The sequence below is a fragment of the Mobula birostris genome, chromosome 13, assembly GCF_030028105.1.
Source record: "Mobula birostris isolate sMobBir1 chromosome 13, sMobBir1.hap1, whole genome shotgun sequence".
NCBI classification, from domain to species: domain Eukaryota; kingdom Metazoa; phylum Chordata; class Chondrichthyes; order Myliobatiformes; family Myliobatidae; genus Mobula; species Mobula birostris.
In genome coordinates, this window is record NC_092382.1 from 48,417,270 (window position 1) to 48,433,736 (window position 16,467).

Sequence of the window (16,467 nt, forward strand, 5' to 3'; positions counted from 1 at the left end):
ATTAAAGATTACCTGCACCTGCTGGTACGCTGGTACCAAAGTGACAAATTCCCCTGTATCCTCTAACACTAATCCTAACCCGTTTGTATTACGCTGGGTCTCACTACATATAGGCTCCAGTGTAGCTTCCGTTTCTTGTGGGTATGGGGTACTGATTTGTCTAACAGTATTGAAATCCTAGAAAGGGTTTGGCCCCTGACAAAGAAACTCTTCTCCGGGTCCTTTAGAACCTGCCCCATTCTACTCTCACCGTGAACTACATTCCACTGTTGACAGTTTATAATGATAAAAGCAACCTTTGAGAAACCACCCCAGTCGATATACCTCTTGTGTAGATGACTGCCCCACTCAATATACACAAGAGTGCGATCTCACATAACTGTGATCTTACCATGGCCATCATTACCTGAAGGCTGCTGAATAATTGGACCTGGATACTGACTCATATAGATATCATCTGGGATACTGAATAATCTCACATCTAGAGTTTTATAGCATAGGGACTATACCTTTTGTCCAGGTATGTATAATACAAGTTTGGGTCCTCAGTTTATCCTTTGTTAGACCGTATTACCCGTGCCCGTTGAAATGATTCGTTTCTGTTCACTGTGTGTTTACCAAGCAACGAGATCACTGTTAACACATTTGTCCGCTCTACTGTCTCTGGAACAAGACGGAACTTGGCCCCAGTCATGGTTGATGCCATCGCAGTACAATACCTTATTCCCTTCATGTTGAATTAAACCTGTAACGCACAAGTGTAATATCTGCTCTTAATTCCGGTTTAAATATTAAATTATTTCATGTCCATATTTTGTATCTATTCTTCGAATCCATCCAATCTAGGCTCCCAATTGTCGTTGGACTCAAGCCGCCCGTCTTTACTTACCCATTTTCGATTCAGGATATCTTACTTTTGACAAAACTGTCCTGATTTTCAGGATGAGAGGACTGAAAATTATCCCCTTGATAGTGCCTGTTCGATAGAAACATAGAAACATAGAAAATAGGTGCAGGAGTAGGCTATTCGGCCCTTCGAGCCTGTACAGCCATTCAGTGTTATCATGGCTGATCATCCAACTCAGAACCCTGTACCTGCCTTCTCTCCATACCCCCGATCCCTTTAGCCACAAGGGCCATATCTAACTCCCTCTTAAATATAGCCAATGAACTGGCCTCAACTGTTTCCTGTGGCAGAGAGTTCCACAGATTCACCGCTCTCTGTGTGAAGAAGTTTTTCCTAATCTCGGTCCTAACAGGCTTCCCCTTTATCCTCATCTTCCCATCTTCTTGGGACAGTTGTTCCATTCTGAGGTCTCCCAAGTCAGGTCTGCCATGTACATCAATTGTTATGTGCCGATGGTGATAACATTCCTGTTTCTGCCCCACCGATTTCAGCTGGTTGATATGCTATCACCCACTTTTATCCGGAGAAGTCACTGACGGACTTGCTTTGTCGGAGGGAGCTTCTCTCTGAATTTGACTGTGGTAGTCTGTGATGAAACCGTGACCCTGGTTTTGTGTGTAAGGACGGTGCGTAGGGAGCTGCACTTTGTGTCTGATCACAAAGTTTTGTGATGGGACGGTGCCGAGGGAGGTTCGCTCTGTGTCTGATAACTGGTGAGTTGATTCGGATTGTGTACTAACACTGTGTCTGACCCGAGATTTTTTTTTTTTTTTTTTGATTGGACGGTGTGTAGGGGATTCGCTGTGTCTGACCCTGGTAATGTGTGATGGGACGGTACGGAGGGAGCTTCAGTCCGTATCTGACGCTGGGAGTGTGCGACGTGATAGTGATTCACCACGTGTTTAATGTCGGTGTTCCACTCGCATTCCTCCCTCTTCGGGACTTCAGTGGACTAGCGCCAGATATTTTATCGGTGCTTCTAATCTCTTCATTCGATTTTGTCTGCATGGACGAGGCGTTACAGCGGTCTATACAGTTCATCATGACAAATGTAAATTAAACAGTGCGTGGCATTCGGGAATTAGTAAACTGCTCACCGTTTTATTTACAAAACTATAAAAGTTTATTTGCACAACAAATACACAAGGTACAACCACTCATATTTTACAATACTGTGAGTACACTCAGTTTAAAAAAAAAATGGCTACTAGCGTCTATTAAACAGTCGATTCCCTGTGGGGCCCAGCGCTCCCGGAAATCCCCCAATGTACCTATTGCGACGCATGCTCCCTCTCCGAGGACAGCTGGGCACGAACGCATCCTCGGAAGGGGGACAACCATTCGGACGGGCACAGCCCTCCACGTACCGCCGTCTGGATCCGTGAATAACCATTTTGGCCCGGCCCAGGAACAATCCTACCAGGAGATCCTCCTTGCGACCCGCCCTGTTCTGTATTGGGTGCCCGTATATGAGAAGCGCGGGGCTGAAATGCAGCCCGAACCTGAGCAGCAGCCTCGTCAGATACTTAGACAGGGGCTGCAACCTCTACCACAGTCACACACAATTAACTGACCGCAGACAACGAGTGACAGGTTGAATAATCAGTCCCGTTTCTCAGCGACACTCTGCATCGTAGAGCCTATGTTTATAAAATCACATCTCAGGGTAGTGTCCGAGATCGCTGCAGACCAGTGTCACTGCCGAGGGATTTGTCAATTTAACATCATTATATCGGCCAGACTGCCGAATGCACCGTCCTCAACTCAAAGTGAACAAAAGCATCCTCTCCCGGGATAACCCCACCCTGGGAACTGAGCCCCACCCACGGAGTCTTCCTGTCTGTGTAATTTCCCGGGGTCACACTTGGCGGAGCTCTCAACACGGACGAACGCTGGAAGGCAGCGACACTTGACGTAAGGCGGAATACGTCACTGCGGGGCCAACTCTGACGACACAGAGGGCTCGCCCAGGACCAGGGTCCATTAGATCCGTTGGAAATTAAAGAGGAGGGCGCGCATTGAAGGAGGGAAGGAAATTGGTCAAAATACCCCTATCCCGCGGGCGGGGATGTTCACACATGCAGACGTTCACAGCTCCACTTTCAGTCCGGGTCGGAGTTCCGTCAGAGACTCCAGTTCCATTTTCCCTGTCTCACTAAACTGATTCCCCGCTAGGCTGAAACAGATGGAGGAAAAAACTGAAATAAATGGATTACACTATAGTGTCGTAACAGGGAACTAGGGTTAATTTTCAACAACACACACAGATAAATATCACCAGAAAACCCGTGAGTCCGCTGATATTTTATCACATTGAACATTAACACAAACACTCACCGGATCCATTCCAGATGCGGGAGGTTCAGTACGAGGCGACGGAGAGCGGGGACAAATAGGTCTGTGAGCGAGTTTGATGCCAAGCTCAGCACCTCCATTGATCGTTTTGTACTGAGATCGGACGCGAGATCCTCGGCACCAGAATCTGTGAGCCCGACACTGTAGAGCCTGGAGATGAACGAGAGAAAGAGTAAGAGTAAAGGACGCAGAGAGACAGGAGACGGTACAAATCCCCAGAGTTTATCAGTAATACAATTACTGATCACATTAATATTTGGTCTCAGACACCCAATGACTGTAAACACAATCTCTCAGTCTGGTACTTACCACAGTTTCTGTATTTCACACTCCGGGTTCCTCAGAGCCACGGACACCGGTTTCACTCCAGAATCTCCCAGTTCATTACCACTCAGGTTCAGCTCCACCAGTGATTGGTTTGTACTGAGAGCGGAGGCGAGATGTTCGGCACCAGAATCTGTGAGACCAACGTAGTCCAGCCTGGAGATGTGAGAGAGTGGGGCGAAGGATATAGAAACAGGAGATAAAAATCCCCAGTGTTTATCAGTAGCACAATTAATGATCACATTATTGTTCAGTGTCAGACACCCAGTGACTGTAAAGACAATCTCCCACAGCCTGGTACTTACCACAGTGTCAGTACTTTACACTCCTGGTTTCTGAGAGCCGCAGCCACCACTTGCACTCCTGAATCTCCCAGTTTATTATCCCCAAGTCTAAACGCAAACAGACAAATTGATGAACAATGCGATTCAAATCGTGGGTCTCATGAAATTTCTTTCACTCGGATATTTCAGGAAACATTAAACCCTTCAGTAAATCACTGGTCGGAGTTCCCATCACTATCAAGGTCCCTCACTGCCCTGCTCCAGAGTATTCACCGAACGTCAGTAATGTAGTCCATAGGTGTGACACAGAAAAATCACCAAATTCTGTCTCATTCCACGATGGTTAGAAAAGTGTTGGTGACTTGAGAGGGTCAGAAGGGCGGGAGAAAGTTCGGCAGGAAGGAGAAAATGTCGATTGAAATGGTGGAAGGGATCCTCAAAGCGGGGAGTGGGATGAGGAAGAGAGATCCAACAGGAGACAGGGGGATGGGGAAGAGAGATCAGACAAGAGGAAAGGGGATGTGGAAGGGAGATCCCACAGTACGAAGGTGTATGTGGAAGGGAGGTCCCAAAGGATGTAGGGGAATGGAAAGAGATTCCATAGGAGGAAGTAGAATAAGGTGAAGCGATGCAATCAGGAGGAAGAGAGATCCATGATGAGGATAGCCAATGGAAAAGGTGAACCCACAAGACCAGGAGGCAGAAATAGATTGCACGGACGGGTGTGTCTAATTAGAGGCCCACAAACCGGAGAAAAGAGATGCGCCCATGAGGTGTGGGTATCTGGTAGTGAGCACAGTCACACAGGTGGACTGATGGAAATCGCAAGGCACAGCGAAGGGAAGGGAGAGGGAATCTCACAGAAGAAATGCTCTCCCACTGACTCGGACAGTCTGCTGACGGTCTCTTGTCCCTCACCGGTAAGGGGGTGTGAATCTCTGACCCACCTGCTGCAGTCAGTGTCGGTCTGGGTGTCAGAGACAGTGAGAAGGAACATTGTCAATGGACGTGCCACTGGCAGCGAGAATCACGACCATTCCTGTGATTCACTGCTATTAAACCAGTGGCCATTGTTCACTGATCTGATGACGTCTCCAACGTCCCTTTACAAGGAATCCCAGAACCCTCTCGTCCTTGAGGAATACCGACCAATCTCCTGAGCATTTTTCACAATTCTTCACAATCTGATTTACCAGAGTTTTACACAAATTCCCTTACATTGAAACAAGACAATGGAACAGTTTCGCTGTTCAGAGTAAAAGTTAAAAAAAACAACAAAAAAAAAATACCTCAAATCTTGGCACTTGTGTAGCCCGGGTCCCAGCCGCTGGATTCCTTCACACTGAATATGGCAGTACTCCAGTTTGAGCTGTTTTATTGTATCACAGAGTCCGATAGCATGAGACAGGACCGCGCAGTCAATCGGGGTCAACGTCATCCCGCGGAATGAAAGTGTCTCCACAGATCCCAGTGCAGTCCGAGCCAGTCCACGATTCTGAGACTCAAACAGGTAGTGCAATGTGTTCAGGAGGCTCTTTTTACCAATTTCAGTCTCTGTGTTTCTAATCTGACGTTCAATCTCCTCCTTCACCCAGTCAATCACCCGGCAGGTTCTTTCATTAGCAAATGGACCCAGAAACTCCTCCAGGCCCCGAGCTGTCATTGGGGAGGAGAGACCAGCAACAAAACGGAGAAATACTTCAAATCGCCCATCTGTCGTGTTGTGGGCCTCAGTGAGGAAGTTCCGGATTTTCCTGGGATGTATAGTCAGGAATTGTGCGACTGCAGCTACAAACTCTTGGATGGTGAGGTGTGGGAATGTGTACACCACACACCGGGCAGAATTCTCTCTCTCCAAAAGCTCCATCAGGAGCCCGGACAGGAACTGCGAAGGCTGCAGATTGTAGCTGATCAAATCGCCATCTGTAAAGACGATCTTTTTCTGGGACAGCCCTGTGAAGGCCATCTGACCAACCCTGAGTAACACATCACGGAGATTCTCAATATCACGGCCGTGGTTTTTTAAGATGTTGTAAGTATAGTAGGAATATAATTGGGTTATAGTTTTGGGAACTCGCTGGGGGTCCCTGTCTCTTTGTGTGAAGAAGGGGCCCAGTGCCAGAGCGAGGATCCAGCAGTAGGAGGGGTTGTAGCTCATGGTGTACAGGATCTCGTTCTCCTTCACGTGTTTGAAAACAGCTGCTGCCACCGTCTGATCTTCAAAATGCCTATAGAAATAATCCTTCCGTTCCTCACCAACAAATCCCAGGATTTCAGCACAGACACTGATCTCCGCCTTTTCCAATAAATCTAAGGCAGTGGGTCGGGTGGTCACCAGCACTGAACACCCTGAGAGCAGCTTGTGCTGGATTAAACTGTACACTATGTCAGACACTTCACACCACCACTTGGGATCTGGGCACTGGTGCTTTAGTTCTGTGTCTCTCCGACCGTCAGCAAAATCGATTCTGTGCTTGAATTCATCCAAACCATCGAATATAAACAACAATCCCTCTGGGTTCTTCCAGACCTCTCTCAGGAAATTCCCAAAGTAAGGATATTGATCCAGAATCAGTTCCCTCAGGTTTATTCTACAGTTAATGGAGTTTAAATCCCGGAATTTGAAACTGAAGACAAACTGGAATTGTTGGTATATTTTCCCCGTGGCCCAGTCATAAACAAACTTTTGTACCATTGTTGTTTTCCCGATCCCCGGGACTCCGGCCACGACAGCCGAACTTCCCGAAGATGATCGTGTGAAGAACCTTTTGATTCTTTCCCAGGAACTATATGAGTAACTGCTCTGAAACAGATGATCAATGCGGATTTTCTCCAGCTCTCCGCGGAGATGTTTCTCTCTCCACTCCTCGTGGTCTCTGCCTCTTGCTAGCAGCTCATGCTCCACCAGTCTCCGATCTCGAAGAGTAGAAATGACCGTGAGCTCAGCGTATCGATCAACCAGCTGGAAAACCTTCACCTTCTCAGTCATCAGGATCGTGTTCACTCTCAATGTTTCATTTTGTGTCCGCAGAGTCTCCTTGTGTTTCTGCTGAACATCTTCCATGGGAACAGAGAACATTGTCAAAATGTTAAATGGCTCATCTGACAAGGAACTGTATAAATGCATTTCAACATTCAGTGTTTAAGATTACATGAATTAATTCAAGACTCCCTGGATATTAGGACAGAAAGTAACATTTTGTTCACAGGCACCTGAATTTACAGCGATGAATGTCCCAGAAAATGTCCAATCCTCATAATCTGGTACTGATTACTTGTGAAGGTGAGCATTCCCCTGGTATACTATTGCAATCCTGACTGCACTTCCATCAAAACAACATTTCACTATATTTAGAACACTACTTGTATCATTAACAGGCGTTGTTAATATTCATCTGGTGTGGAAATATGGAGAGCAGGACACTGTGCATTTTGGCAAATCTGCACGCTGGGTAGTTACAGGTGTCCACTGCTCTTGCATGAAAATAGGAGGGGAATATGCGTGAAGTTTTGTATCGATAACGCATTGGAATGATAAGAACGAAAATGGGTAGTTTTCAGTTTTAGAGATGGAGGAGCGGTGAAAGACGGTATCTCTGTGAGTGAGAGGGACCACAAGCGTCTGAGTGATTTAAGTCATGTTTCTGGGAGAGGGGGTGCAGTCTTGGCAAATGCTACTGATCAGTCTGGCAGTGCGGGTGTGGGGCGCTGTATTATGGGTCTTATGTCTGTCAGAGTTGACCATGGATGTTGGGTCCCGCTGACTAGATACGCAAGCCAGGACACTACGATATGGAGAGAAAACTGCTGCCCATGTAGCTAGCTCCATCTCTCCATGCATCTGATGAACCCAAAGAAACGGCAGAGACCGATACGGTTTGGAACCAGAAGCGCTGGCGTTGCCAGTCTGCGTTGCTCCAGCTCCAGGCTTTTCCCATTGGGTTGTGACGGGGTCCTGAATTACCCTTATAAACTGTGCTCGATTACCCCTACGAACTGTGCTTTTGAAAAAAGACAGAGAGAGTTATTTAACACAAACACCTTAAACACCTTGTTTGCAAGAGAGAGGGAGGGAGAGAGAGAGAGAGGGAGAGGGAGAGGGAGATGAAGACTGCTCACAGGTAATTTATACTTTCTCCAAGGACAGTGCCTGTTTGACGAGAGAAGGGAGGAGTTATTTGAGAGACAGTTGGTACTCAGTACGGTGAGATAAATAGAAGGTCAGATGATAGGCCTGAAACACATGATTTTGGACACAATGAGCTTTGTTGTGCCCACCGAAAAAGTGGGTTTTGGGGTATTGATCAGGCGGATCGATGAGTGGTTCTCGTAGTGCAGAGAAGGTGTGACCGGAGGGGAGTTATTTGTGTGTCCAACCCTCGCATGGGTTGATAGCTCCACCAGAGAACAGCGGTCCCCTTTGTTGTTGTCACAGTCGGTGACTTTTAAAGGATTTCGGAGGACAACGGGAAGATCGACGGCGTCAGCTCACCTGAAGATTCAAATCTCTCCCTCTCTCTCTCTCCAGCACTACTCAACTCACTACCACGAACTGAACTGAATTTTACTCATTATCGTAAGACTATCTATTTACCCCTAGACTTAAAGAAGCATGGTTTTCTTATATTTCCACATGTATATAATCATTGCAAACCTGTTTGATTTATCTGCATTTATATTACTGTATTGCGTAGTTACTAACAAATATTATTGGTTAATAGCAATACTGGACTCCAAAGTGTTTTGTATTTCTGCTGGCTCTTTAACCCATCACTGTGTACGTGACAGGGTTTACTCCCAAAGTCTTCCCAATGAGGGTAAAGTTGCAAAGCAGCGGAGGGTTGAGATCAGAATTTTCCTTCTTTTGGATGAGCGGCCGGTCATGGCCGACGAGTCGAGTCCCATCTGCCCGAAGCGACCGGTTTTAAGTCGCCAATCACTCGCCTGTGCCCTTCTCCTGTCGGAAGAGATGCTTCCACCAACGTATCCCCACGACCAACGCCAGTATAAAATCTTAGCAACCAAGGGGCTCTGTATTATTGACAACGATAAATCGGTAAATTGGTTTATTATTGTCACGCGTACCGCGGTACAATGGAAAACCTTTCTGCATGCGATCCAAACGGATAATTTAATCACACCGGTACAATGAAGTCGTACAAGGTAAAAGAGAACAGCATATTAGAGGGAAACAGTGTTGCAGTTGCCGAAATCATTGGCAGGTTAGGTTTTTTTTTTGAACTGTTGCCCTAAACTGTGGAGTTCAGCACCTAACACTACAGTACTGGTGAAAAGTCTTCGACACAGTTATAACTAGGGAGACTGAGACTGTAAGGGATGCAGACTCCAGTTGTTACTTTTAAACACACGCGCAAAACTTTTTTTAATTAATTGAACCTTTCTTAACACTGCCATTATTTTATCTTTTATTTTCTAATTTCCACTGTATCCCAGATTGAACAACATCGTCCGAATTAGGTGCTTTATAAAGAACTTATTATTTCTATCCTTTCACAGTTCAAACTGTTAAATCCTGAGGTACGGCCATATCCAAGCACAAACATTTCTCAATTGATAGGCAACTTCAGACTCCTGTCGTGGTGTATACTATTGTGACTTTCGGAAGATTTACATGGGTGGAGCTAATTGTACTAATGTACAGTGGTTTTGGGATGAGACCAGTTGTGGATATTACTATCGGGACAATGTACATTTTGTTCACGTTCCACATTCTTTCAATTTCCCTTAAATTCGGCATATTTCTGATGTTTTTCATGAATTGATCTCTGTCAGTTATGTGTGTTTGGAATGGCTATAGCTATTTTAAAACGTTGTTTTTGCTTGTTTATTCTGTAAAATTACAGCCAGAGAGTTATTGTGTATTGTCCTACCTGTAACAGTGGATTGGCCACAGTTGGATGTGTAGGACTCTAATACTAAAAGTGGAGCAGGCTTGTATTTATGGTAAGGTATGGTGTCTTTCATCAGTTGTAGTTTAAGCAAGATTTTTGTGAATGTTGCTGGGGGGCGGGGGTGGGAATCGAACTGAAGTGAGGGAGGAAAGGGAGGCTGGCTCACAAATAGAGAAAGCTTGGAGACAGTGCGAAAGGGAGGATAGGCAGGTGATAGGGAAGGGACGCGCTCAGTCCTATGGATTGAGATCTGTCTATTTTAATGCGAGGAGTATCATGAATAAAGCGAATGAGCTTAGAGCGTGGATCAGCACTTGGGGTTTTGATGTTGTGGCCATTACAGAGACTTGGATGGTGTAGGGGTAGGAATGGCTACTTAAAGTGCCAGGCTTTAGATGTTTCTGAAAGGTCAGGGAGTGGGGGGGGGGGAGGGGGCGGGGGAGGTGGCGCTGTTGATAAAAGATAGTGTCATGGCTACAGAAAAGGAGGAAGTCATGGAGAGGTTGTCTATCGAGTCTTTGTGAGTGTAAGTTAAGAATAGGAAGGGGTCAACAACTCTACCGGCTGTGTTTTTATATATATATAGACAACCCAATAGTAACAGGAACATCAAGGAGCAGAGAGGGAGACAGATTCTGGAAAGGAGTAATAGTGACAGGGTTGTTGTGGTGAGAGATTTTAATTTCTCAAATATTGATTGGCATCTCCTTAGAGTGAGGGGTTTAGATGGTGTAGAGTTTGGTAGGTGTGTTCAGGAAGGTTTCTTGACACAATACGTAGATCAGACTACAAGAGGAGAGGCTGTACTTGATCTGGTATTGGGACGTGAACCTGGTCAGGTGTCAGATCTCCCAGTGAGCAGAATTCTATCTTCTGCACCATAGTATTGGAGAGCGATAGAAACAGACAAGTTAAGGAAACGTTTAAATGGAATAAGAGGAAATACGGGGCTATCAGGCAGGAACTTGGAAGCATAAACTGGAAACAGATGTTGCCAGGGAAACGTACGGAAGAAATGTGGCAAATGTTCAGGGGATACTTGCGTGGAGTTCTGAGTAGGTATGTTCCAATGAAACATGGAAAAGATGATAAGGTACAAGATGTACAAGGTATACAAAGGCTGTTGTAAATCTAGTCAAGAAGAAAAGACGAGCCTACGAAAGGATCAAAAAAAATCTAGGAAATGATAGGAATCTAGAAGATTACAAGGCTTGCAGGAAGGAGTTTAAAAATGAAATTAGGACTGCCACAAGGGGCCATGAGAAGGCCTTGGTGGAAAGGATTAAGGAAAATCCCAAGGCATTCAACAAGTGTCGGGCAGGGACAACTCCAGGTTACTGAAATCAGTACTCTACGGAGAACTCTCTCTTGGCAAGAGATACAAAGACCATTTTAAGCAGCAGGAAAATATCAAAGTCAACGAATGTCAGCAGCCGGCTTGTGACAGAGGCCGCAGGACATTGTTGAACTAATTTTAATGATGTGCCATCTTGTTACCTCTTACTCTTCACAAGTAAAGAACCAGCCATCCATACACATACACCCAGAGATAGGCACCACACACACTTTACTATAATTCTTTTTTTTTTTTTGGTCTCTATTATGTTTATTGCATTGTGGTGCTGCCGCATTGCAACTAATTTCATAATATATGTTGGTGATATTAAACCTGATTCTGAGAAGTTTATCTGACTGTTCTGTACATTTTTATATCTGCTGTTCCTCTTCCTCATACTGTCCTAGTCCATGTTAATCTAAGTGTGCTCGAGTAAACATAGTGCTTTCTATTTTTTTTTTAATTTGAGTTCTCATTTTTCTTTACAAATCTTTCAGATCCGTTTCAGACCAAGATACTACACCAAAAAGAGTACGTCAATATGTACATAGTGAGTGCTCAGTGTCTATTCTATTTTTACTTCTCAGCTCTGTTTGGCAGATATTCTTACACCTTGATGTAAATTTAGTATTTCTTTAGGTTTGAGGTTAATTCAGATTTTCTTCAACCTTGAATTAACTTTTGTTGGAAGATTTTCCTTTATCACACACTCATCCATTTTCTTATATGTTTCATATTCACCTATCGGTTGTACTGTAACCTCATGCTCCGCTTTATATTCTACTAACTCTACTGCACCTTTCTTTATGTTCAATGTTCTGTACTTTTCTGGTCTAAGTTTCATGTGCAACTCTTTGGAAATTAGTTCCATTATTTGCATTATTTGTTTTAGATTTATTCATGCAAGAGCAACTAATTTCAAATCATCCCTGTATAGCTGTCTCAAGGTATAACTCGCATGTTTGTTTGTTTTTTTTAAATTTGTTTTTCTGAAAAAATAGAGAGCGGGTTTAAAGCTAGATAAAACCATAGTGAGCTTAGTGAGTCGCTCTAGAAAATCCCCACATTTATTTTGATAACGGTGGTTGTTCCGCTGTGGTTGTTAATAGGGCGATTATTGTACACAAATGCTTTATCAAATCTTGTGGAAATTTCACAAGTATTCGATGCATTTTATAGATATTACGAATTTCTCTTAACCATGCAAGGGAGAAAATCAAATGATTTTTAATAGACAATATAACGCTGAAAGAGCACTGCGTTCCCCAGTGCTTGATATAGAATTACACAATCTATTATCAGTTGTTCCTTAAATCCGTTCATACCCAAACAGTATCTTTCTGCTCTTCTGTAAGTATATTGCGGTTATCTAAGTGAGTGGTTATTAGTTACGAGATACACAGTGTTACAATTTTATATATAAAGATGTCATATTATTATTAAGAGCGAATAATAACATAGTAGGTGACCATTCAGCAACCTTATAAATGCAGAATTAAAGCTGCCCTTGAGGCTGGTCTTACAAACATTCAGCCTTTTTTATCTACTGCTCCACAGGAGTATGAAAGAAAGAATGTTTGAGGTGGGTTACGGTTCAAGAGCAAGGCTTTGGCTGGGGGAAGTCGAGTTTTGCTAACTTGATTGAGATCTTCCAGGAGGTGACAAAAGTGATGGATGAAGTTACACATGGATATTGTCTACTTGGATATCAGCAGGATGTTTGACAACGCCCAACACGAGAGGCTTATACAGAAAATTAACATGTTTGGGAACCGTGGTGAATTGTCCTGGCTGGCGGGGACCCACACATTGGGAGAAATTTCTTTCGCTGACGTATGGTGAATCTGTGAAATTATTTTCAGAGACGGCTGAGGAGGACAAGTCGTTGGGTATAATGAAAATGGAGGTTAATACGTTCCTGATTAGGAAGAGCATCACCGTTTGCTGGAAGAAGGCAGGGTAATGGTGTAGAGAGGAACTGCTGAACAGGTTCATCAGGATGTTGCCTGGATTTCGTGGCATGTGAGACAAGTAGAGGTTTGATAAACCTAGTTTGTTTACTCTAGCGTTAGAACAGAGATCGGACAGAGGTGTAAAAGTTTGAGAGATAAGGGATTGGGTAGACAGCCTGTATTTTGTTTGTTTGTTTGTTTGTTTTCCCACACAGGACCCATGTCTTGTACCAGAGGAAATTTGGTTAAGATGAGATGGGGTGCATTTACAGCACTTATGGGTAGTTTGTTTGTTTTTTTTTTTCCACAGGGTAGTGCCTGAAATTTACCGTCTAGGTCATGTCGGAGGCAACGATGTCATAGATGCTCCTAGACACACGTGGCTATGCAGGAAATGCAAGAATAATATAGAAAGAGGATACTGAAGCGTTTTTTTTCCCTTCTGTTCCAGATATATAAAGAGTAAAAGCAATTGAGAGGGTCGATACCGGACCGCTGAAAAATGATGTAGATGCAGTAACGGGTGAAAAGGAAAATGTCAGGAAAAAAAAAATGTGGAAGTCGCGAGAATATTACAAAATGTAAAGAGCATCACCGGACAGATTTGAGTTTCTAGTGCCATTGCGAAGGAGAAGATGCTTCGGTATCTGAAAGGTCTGAAAATAGAGAAGTCGCCTGCACTGCACGATACAGAGTATCAGGAGACTCCTTGGGTTGTGTGGGCATTCCCAGAGCATTTGGACCTGGAGTGAAGGCTTCTGCAGAACCAACAGCTGGATTAATAGAAAAAATACATTTTAGAATATTCAGGCTGCAACGAGAGATTCTCTGAATTGTTACTGGAATTGCAGAGATCACCAAAAGATTAATGGTGAATTTTAATTCCGAGATTCTGTCAAGTCACAGCCTGACATTTGAGATGTAGTTTGAACTGTGCATTCAGCACTCACCTATCAATTGAGTGGGTAACTCAGATAACCCTTGGGCAATGTTCATGTACTTCTCTCTATCAGGACCTGTTTAAATAAAACAAAAGTCCATGAAAACAGAGCTAAAATAATTAGAACAATTTATTTCAATATGCCTTTGTGTTCAGTGCGTGTTTTTTACGTACCGAGCTCCTGTGTTTCCCTCAGTATTCTGTCCAACTTTGGTAACTCAGTCCTCCAGGTCACAAAGGATTCCCACATCGCCCGCCGGGCCTGGGAGCCTTTGCCCATCACCAGACTGAGGAATAGTCTGGAACTCTCTGTGCGGTGTCCCTTCTCTGTCAGTTCAGTGACTTTCTATAAAAGAAAAAAACAGTGAATTTATTGTAGAGCAGACAGACAGACATGGAGAATGTGCAGGAAAATATCTGTTCATGGCCCCAGTAGCTTCTGAACAGATGCACTTACTGGGCCGCTGCCTCATACTCCCCGGGTTCAGCCATTAACAGAGAAACAGTAACTGAAGGAAATTCTTCATCAAAATTGTGAAAGAATAAGGATTTAGTGATACCCTACAGTATATTCAACGTGATTAATTTACTTCTCCATCAATTGGGAGCAAGAAGGCTAAGGGTGAAAGGCTAAGGATTTCCGGAGCGAGGCAGTTTTACTACTCGGAGTAAAAGAGTGGCAAGACTGCGCAGGCGCCTGACGTCAGCACGTAGAGTGAAAAAAAAATTAAAAAGAAGACCGCCATATCCAGCGGACAGCGGAGTGAGAGGTGGCAGAGTGATAGTGCTTTGGCTCAAACGGGCTGAGGAGGTAACGAACAGAGGTAGGTCTACTTGGTTAATTGCGGGAAGGGGACATATGTGGGAGGTTCTGGTGTCTCCCAGCCTCCCGGACGGCCATATCTGCACCCGGTGTGTCGAGCTGCAGCTCCTAAGGGACCGAGTTAGGGAACTGGAGATGCAGCTCGATGATCTTCGTCTGGTCAGGGAAAGCGAGGAGGTGATAGAACGGGGTTATAGGCAGGTGTTCACACGGGGGACAGGGAAGTGGGGCACAGTCAGGCGAAGGAAGGGAAAGAGTCAGGTACCAGATAGTACCCCTGTGGCTGTACCCCCTGATAATAAGTTCTCCTGTTTGAGAACAGCCTACCTGGGAGAAGCAACAGTGGCCGTGCCTCTGGCACAGAGTCTGGCCCAGTGGCTCAGCAGGGTAGGGAAAGGAAAAGGAACGCAGTAGTGATAGGGAACTCTATAGTTTGGGGGTCAGACAGGCGACTCTCTGGACTCAGGAAACAAACTGGGATGGTAGTCTGCCCCCTAGGTGCCAGTGTCCTGGATGTTTCAGATCGCGTCCAAGATATCCTGCAGTGGGAGGGCGAACAGCCAGAAGCCGTGGTACATATTGGTACCAATGGCATAGGTAGGAAAAGGGAAGAGGTCCTGAAAACAGATTATAAGGAGTTAGGAAGGAAGTTGAGAAGCAGGACCTCAACCGTAGTGATCTGGGGATTACTGCCTGTGCCACGTGACAGTGAATACAAGAAGAGAATGAGGTAGAGGATAAATGCGTGGCTGAGAGATTGGAGCAGATGGTAAGGATTCAGATTTCTGGATCATTGGGACATCTTTTGGGGCAGGTGTGACCTGCACAAAAAGAACGGGTTGCACTTGAATCACAGGGGGACTAATATCCTTGCGGAGAGGTTGTTAAGGTTACTGAGGAGAGTTGAAACTAGAATTGTTGGGGGGTGGGAACAGAACTGAAGAGACTGGGGAATAAACGGTTTGCTGACAAATAGAGAAAGCTTGAAGACAGTGTGTGAAGGAGGATAGGCAGGTGATAGAGAAGAGACGCGCTCAGATGGACGGTTTGAGATGTGTCTATTTTAACGCAAGGAGTATTATGAACAAAGCGGATGAGCGTAAAGCGTGGATCAGTACTTGGGGATATGATATGGTGTCCATTACAGAGACTTGGATAGCTCAGAGACAGGAATGGTTGCTTCAAGTGCCGGGTTTTAGATGTTTCAGAAAGGACAGGGAAGGAGGCAAAAGAGGTGGGGCGTGGCACTGTTAATCAGAGATAGTGTCACGGCTTCAGAAAAGGTGGACGTCATGGAGGGATTGTCTACGGAGTCTCAGCGGGTGGAGGTTAGGACCAGGAAGGGGTCAATAACTCTACTGGGTATTTTTTATAGGCCGCCCAATAGTAACAGGGATATCGAGGAGCAGATAGGGAAACAGATCCTGGAAACTTGCAATAATAACAGAGTTGTCGTGATGGGAAATTTTAATTTCCCAAATATCGATTGGCATCTCCCTGGAACAAGGGATTTAGATGGGGTGGTGTTTGTTAGGTGTATTCAGGAAAGGTTCTCGTCACAATATGTAGATAACTCTACAAGAGGAGAGGCTGTACTTAATTTGGTATTGGGAAATAAACCTGGTCAGGTGTCA

At 44.8% G+C, this 16,467-nt stretch overlaps 1 protein-coding gene across 1 annotated transcript in view; it reads right to left on the minus strand.

Annotated features, from left to right (window-relative positions):
- Nucleotides 1-2,013: 2,013 nt before the first annotated feature.
- LOC140206805 (NACHT, LRR and PYD domains-containing protein 3-like) overlaps nt 2,014-16,467 on the minus strand; it is a 41,855-nt gene continuing 27,401 nt past the window's right edge. The window contains exons 6-12 of the mRNA XM_072275038.1: nt 14,185-14,356; nt 14,021-14,086; nt 5,160-6,927; nt 3,892-3,978; nt 3,572-3,742; nt 3,245-3,412; nt 2,014-3,083 (exon numbers count right to left, since the gene is read on the minus strand). Coding sequence (XP_072131139.1) covers nt 2,996-3,083; nt 3,245-3,412; nt 3,572-3,742; nt 3,892-3,978; nt 5,160-6,927; nt 14,021-14,086; nt 14,185-14,356 — 2,520 coding nt within the window. The 3' untranslated portion in view covers nt 2,014-2,995. The remainder of the gene's footprint in view (nt 3,084-3,244; nt 3,413-3,571; nt 3,743-3,891; nt 3,979-5,159; nt 6,928-14,020; nt 14,087-14,184; nt 14,357-16,467) is intronic.